Raw genomic sequence first — 5,501 nt, 5'->3', positions numbered from 1 at the left:
CTTCCACGGGCTGCAGGTGGATATCTGCTCCACCGTGGACCTCCACGGGCTGCAGGGAGACAGCCTGCCTCACCATGGTCTTCACCATGGGCTGCAGGGGAATCTCTGCTCCGGCTCCTGGAGCACCTCCTCCCCTTCCTTCTTCACTGACCTTGGTGTCTGCAGAGTTGTTTCTCTCACATATTCTCACTCCTCTCTCCGGCTGCAATTGCTGCAGTGCAGTTTCTTTTTTTTCCCCTTCTTAAATACATTATCACAGAGGCGTTACCATCATCGCTGATGGACTCGGCCTTGGCCAGCGGCGGGTCCGTCTTGGAGCCGGCTGGCATTGGCCCTGTTGGACATAGGGAAAGCTTCTCAGAAGCCACCCCTGTAGCCTCCCTGCTACTAAAACCTTGCCACACAAACCCAATACACAAGGGAATCCCTGAGTTATCGAGTAAAATCATAAGAGTAAAAAAATCCAAACTCTTTTAATACTTTCCAAAAATCAACAACAAAAAAGTTACATCAAACAACCAACCAAAGAAAATCTCTCATGAAGAAACGATACATTCCCAAGCACGAGCACATACAGGCAAACCCACACTCGATAGCCTCGGTGCCCCGTCTCAGGTAGGAAACACCATGCAGTGCTGGCCAGTCATTCTGGGATACACCGGGGAGCCCCAGCTGGGTGGCAGGACCATGTGCTGCTGCATTCAGCATGGGACTGCGCCAGCCACGGGGACACGTCTGTGCTCGCATCCTTGGGGCAGGGTCTCCCTTACTCCCACGAGCGCAGCCCAACTGGGCAGGGGTCTTGCTTTGCTGCTAGCTGCACTGGTTTGAGTCTGCGGGTGGTTCCTGGTGCGACAAAGCCTGTTGCTTGGTTTTTTTTCTCAAGAAAAAAACCCCCCCCCCCCCCCCCGCCCTTGGACTTCTGTTGGCCAAGTGAGGGACATGCTGACGGGACCAGCTGCGTTCCCTCATCTCTTTCCCTGTGTTGGGGAGCAGACATGGAAGAGGGTTTGCATCAGCTGATCCATTCCACCGGGCAAACTGTTGGCTCAATGCAAGCCCTTGGAGCCAGAGCTGGGGGCAGGGAGCCTCTGTTGTCCCACCTGGGGCACTCCCAGGCTGTGCATCGCTAGTCCTTTTGCACCTTCTCCACCACAACTGCTGCCATGCCTGCAGTGCTTGCCCTCCTCCTCCTCCTCCCTGCGGCCGGGGAGTCTGGGGTGGGAGGAGACGGCACTCTGTGGTCCTGCACAGTGTCAGAGGAAGTCCCCTTGGCAAGGAGGCAGGTTAGTCATTGGCATCCCAGGAGCATCCTCCGTGTCCCAGCAGTGGCTGGAGCGTTTCCCCTCCGTTTGCACCGTGGAGGGCAGCGGGGGGAAAGATCCAGCCAAATTACAACCCAGCCGTGCAGGGGGAGATGCCGCAAGCTGGGAGGGGGACACGTAAGCCTCCCTTCGGTGGCATGTGCCAGCCCCCTGCACACTGTTCTGCGTGGAGATGTGCTTCTCATCTCGAGGATGAGCACCCCGTTAAAACATCACCTCCTCGCAGCTCCCATAGTCGCTCTCCACCATGTCGGAGCCCTCGTAGTTGGGGGGTGGAAGGGGCTGGGCTCGGATGCTGGGCTGGTGGCCCACCTCGCAGTCCGCGTAGGAGGGCTGGGCCACACTCAGGCGCATGCTCACCCGTTTGTAGCCGGGGTCGGGCTGGTATGGGATGCCCTCGCCCTGCACCAGCTGGGCTGGGTAGTAGCTGATGGCTGTATATTCGTTCTGGCACTGGGAGGCTCCCATGTCCACGGGGCTGAGTGGCAAGAAGTCCTCCAGGTTCTGGTTGCTGTAGCGGGGCGGGATGGGGGCCCGCTTGTTGCTCTGGTCCAGCGGGAAGGGAAAGCCCCCGTAAAGAGCGACTGGCTCCGCATCTGCAGGTGGAGGGGGCGGCCCGTAAGGAGCGGCTGGCTCCGCATCTGCGGGTGGAGGGGGCGGTGGGGGGAGAGGAGGGTGGGAGGAGGACGCGGGGGGGCCTTGAATGATCTCGTAGTGGGAATATTCCTGGACATCTGATGACAAGTACCGGGGGGGCCAGTAGGTTGTTTCTGCTGGGTAGACTGGAATAAAACAGAGTTGTATTAGCTGCAGTTCAAGCTGTTGTTTTCCCCCTTTCCCTCCCGCTAATTCCTTCTGTAGACTCAGCCTGCAGGAGATGTGGCAGACCAGGGAAGAGAGGAGACATGAGGACAGGGGAGTTGTAGTTGCTGCTTTGGGAATTGAGGGGACCTGAGGGCACCCCTGGCTGTGCCGGGGCAGTGTTTGCACCGGCGCATCCCCTGCTCTAGCACCCAAAAGACACACTTCATCATGCCATCTGGATGCGAGAAGCTTGCATGATGAAGGGATGGGGGCAGAGCAAGTGATCCACTGGATCTCTCCCTTTCTCTGTAGTTACTGGGGTGAACTCTCTTCTAACAGCATCCTTTGGTGATGAACTCCTGCATGGGGAGAAAGCAGTAACCTTGCTGTCCGGGGCCCTGCAAGGTGTTTCCCTGAGGGTGTGATCCCTCTGCCTAGGAGCATTGATGTAAATGCCTCCACTAAAACTCACGCTGACTTTTAGGTTCTTAATTTTTTCCCCTTAGCTTCATTATTCTCTTTTATAGGGTCTTTTGACCCAGGATGTGTGGGAATCCAGGCTATGCATTAATGGTTTCCCTGCTGATTGTGTACGAGACTGAGCAAGTTAAAGCTGAAAACTGGGATGTACTGGTGAGCAGGGAGGGAAAAGGCAATAAAGGACCTATAGCAGGGCTTGGGCAACATTTGCCTGTGCTTTGCTTGGCTTTAAGCAATGCTGTTGGTCCCTCAAGTTTGCAAACCTTTGATCCACTTCACAGGGGGAAGAGGGATGTGTAAGAGCAAGAAAATGCTGTGGCTACTGACCCATCTCCTCCCTGGCCCAGGTGCACTTGATGAAGGACTCGTTGTCAGAGTTGGAGGGGGGTGCAGCAGGGGGCAGGTTGGGTGCCACGCTGCACACGATGGTGCCCCGGTGCTTTGGGGCATTGGCTGAGTTGAAGGTAACAAACTCGGGGGTGCTGGTGGGTTTGCGCTGCTCTGGCGTGGCCCGGTCCAGGTTGTTGTGTGCTGCATCGCTGAGGATGTTGAGCTCGATGGGTGGCACGGCTTGGGTGCCCACACCCACACTCTTGGAGAACTCACTCTTGGAGAGCAGGTCGGGGTCCTCCCGGGCCACGGGCTTGTGTGCTTTGGCCCGGTGGCAGTAGCGCTTGCGGATGAACACGAAGGCCACGACCAGGATGGCCACCCCCAGCACGCCGGCTACGATCGCCGCGATCTCCTCGGGGCCCACCGCCCACTGCGTGGGCACAATGGCAGGGGTGATGATGGGCTGTGTGCAGTAGTCCCCCTGGTAATCCGATGGGCAGATGCAATGGACGGAGCCCTGGTTGCTCACACAGCGCCCTGCGTTTCGGCATGGGTTATCTTGGCACTCCTCGGCCAGCTTCTCGCACCTGTGGTGGGGACAGGATGGAGACGACCACCATTAGCCTGGGGATGCAGCTAAAACTGCGTAATCCTATTCAGGGACAAGGATGCTCCATCCTGGTCTGCTCTCCCTCTCTTGCTAGACTTGTGCTACCTGCCTCTCCTGGCAGAGGACCGTGATCCTTGAGTATAAAGTGACACTTTTCAGGAGACCATGTTTTACAGGATGGTCCTATTTTTCAGTCATGTGCAACAAATTAAAATGGGGGGGCTTCCTGCCTCAGAGGAGTATTTGGAGTTTCTAGGGCTAACACTGCATAGAGAGATGCTCCCATCCTGTTAAATTAGGGAGCCCAGGCTCACTCTGAGATGTCTTAACCTCTTATGAAGTCTCATATGTCCTCCAGGCTCTGTGGGGTCTCAGGGTGATCAGTGGATGTCTGCAGCTTGCAGCAAACATTTGGGGAACATCTAGCCTGAGAAGTGGTGAATGGGCATCCTTGTTGGAGAGGCTTTTCTGGAATTTTATGGAGCATCTGCAGAACTGAGACTGGATTTCTGATTCTCTGTCCTGCTCCACCCCACACAACCTAAACATTCCCCAATAGTACAGGGGACCTTTCCTTCCAACAGTAATGATCTCCCCGTGCTAGGGGGAATATGCAATGCTTTGTTGGCTTTCCTTCCTTTTTTTTCTTGCTACTGAACAAACTCTGTGAGGTTTGGGCTCCTCCTGTTTCTTAGTCAGTGTTTTAGGATGTGTGAGCTGGTGCGTGCAACATGCACCCACAGGCTCTGGCTGGACGACCGGTGATTTCAGATATTACATTGCCACCTAATGCTCAGCTACATACTTATATTCCAAGAGTTGCACAAATAATTCCTGCCTTTGCATTGATTCAAAGGACCGCTGTTCATCCTGGCTAAATGACTAAGGCAGAAGGATGAACTGGACGTGATGCTGCTTGAGCCTGTGCTGGGCATCGCTCATCAGGCTGGGCTGGAGGCAGGGCAGGGGGCTTGGAGGGGGTGCGTGGCTGCGGCGCGTAACTGCTGAGCAGCAGAGCAGCCTCTGGGCCTGGGTTAATTCTCTAGCTGCAGGTATTTGGCAAGCATGCACTGACATTTCATATATGGGAAAGGTATCCAAGCTGTAACACTGATGGTGAGAACTTCAAAGTGATATGAACCGTAGGGTTCAGGGCCAAAGCCAAACACTCCAACACCTCGTGATAACGGGGGTCCATAGGCTATCTGACAGGAGAGGGGGAATGGCATCCTGCACCCTGCTTTTCAGCGTAGCCCAATATCCTGAACTGAGGTTTGAATTGGATGAATCGTGGCTGTGACCTGTGACAGAAATTCCCTTTGGATGAGCCCTGCAGAGCTGGTCTGGGGCAGAAACAGCCCCTGTAGCACCCAGGGTGGGTGTCCCAGCTGCCGAGGGAGGGGGCAGCTTGCAACTGTGCTAGCCAGCCTCCCCCCAGCCTCAGGGCATTCTCCTGCCACCCAGTGCAGTGCCTGCCCACACCCTGCCCCCAGGCAGCCCTGGCCTCAAGGAGGATGCCACCATCGCAGCCGAGCTCATCACACACCACGGGGAGGAGCAGCGTGTGGGGAGAGACTCTCCCCTCGCAAGCAGAGGCTTTGAACCTGCACCAAGCATAACATCTGCAGGCATTCAAAGCATCTGTGAGGAGAGGAGATTTTTTTTTTTTTTTCCTTCCTGCTCAGAGGAGATGGGCACAGAGGGGCAGTGACCGCATGATGGCAGAGCTATTTATGCCCTGGTCTGCTCAGCTCTGCCTTTGGACACTTCCCTGCTGCAATGCTCATGCAATTTGCACTTAAAGCCAGAGCGTCCGGTGAGCTCCAGAAAAGTGCAATGCTCATTGGCAGAGATCATGTTTTCAGCCCACCATGGGAGATCACCCGGCCTGAAGCTTGCCCAGACCTTACCTTTCACCCAGGTACCAGTCAGGGCAGTGGCAGGAGTAG

At 55.8% G+C, this 5,501-nt stretch overlaps 2 protein-coding genes across 2 annotated transcripts in view; both read right to left on the bottom strand.

Annotated features, from left to right (window-relative positions):
* The window catches only part of LOC103904555 (melatonin receptor type 1A-like), a 5,462-nt gene extending 4,335 nt beyond the window's left edge, over nt 1-1,127 (bottom strand). Inside the window, 1 exon segment of the mRNA XM_009286051.1 lies at nt 1,104-1,127. Within this exon segment, the coding sequence (XP_009284326.1) occupies nt 1,104-1,127 (24 nt within the window).
* A 402-nt stretch (nt 1,128-1,529) lies between these two features.
* Nucleotides 1,530-5,501, bottom strand: part of FAT2 (FAT atypical cadherin 2) — a 58,870-nt gene continuing 54,898 nt past the window's right edge. The window contains exons 23-24 of the mRNA XM_009286050.1: nt 2,937-3,529; nt 1,530-2,107 (exon numbers count right to left, since the gene is read on the bottom strand). Of these exons, the coding sequence (XP_009284325.1) occupies nt 1,530-2,107; nt 2,937-3,529 (1,171 nt within the window). The remainder of the gene's footprint in view (nt 2,108-2,936; nt 3,530-5,501) is intronic.

Source organism: Aptenodytes forsteri, unplaced genomic scaffold (assembly GCF_000699145.1).
Source record: "Aptenodytes forsteri isolate BGI_AS27 unplaced genomic scaffold, ASM69914v1 Scaffold54, whole genome shotgun sequence".
Lineage (NCBI taxonomy): Eukaryota > Metazoa > Chordata > Aves > Sphenisciformes > Spheniscidae > Aptenodytes > Aptenodytes forsteri.
This window is presented reverse-complemented; position numbering and strand designations above follow the sequence as displayed.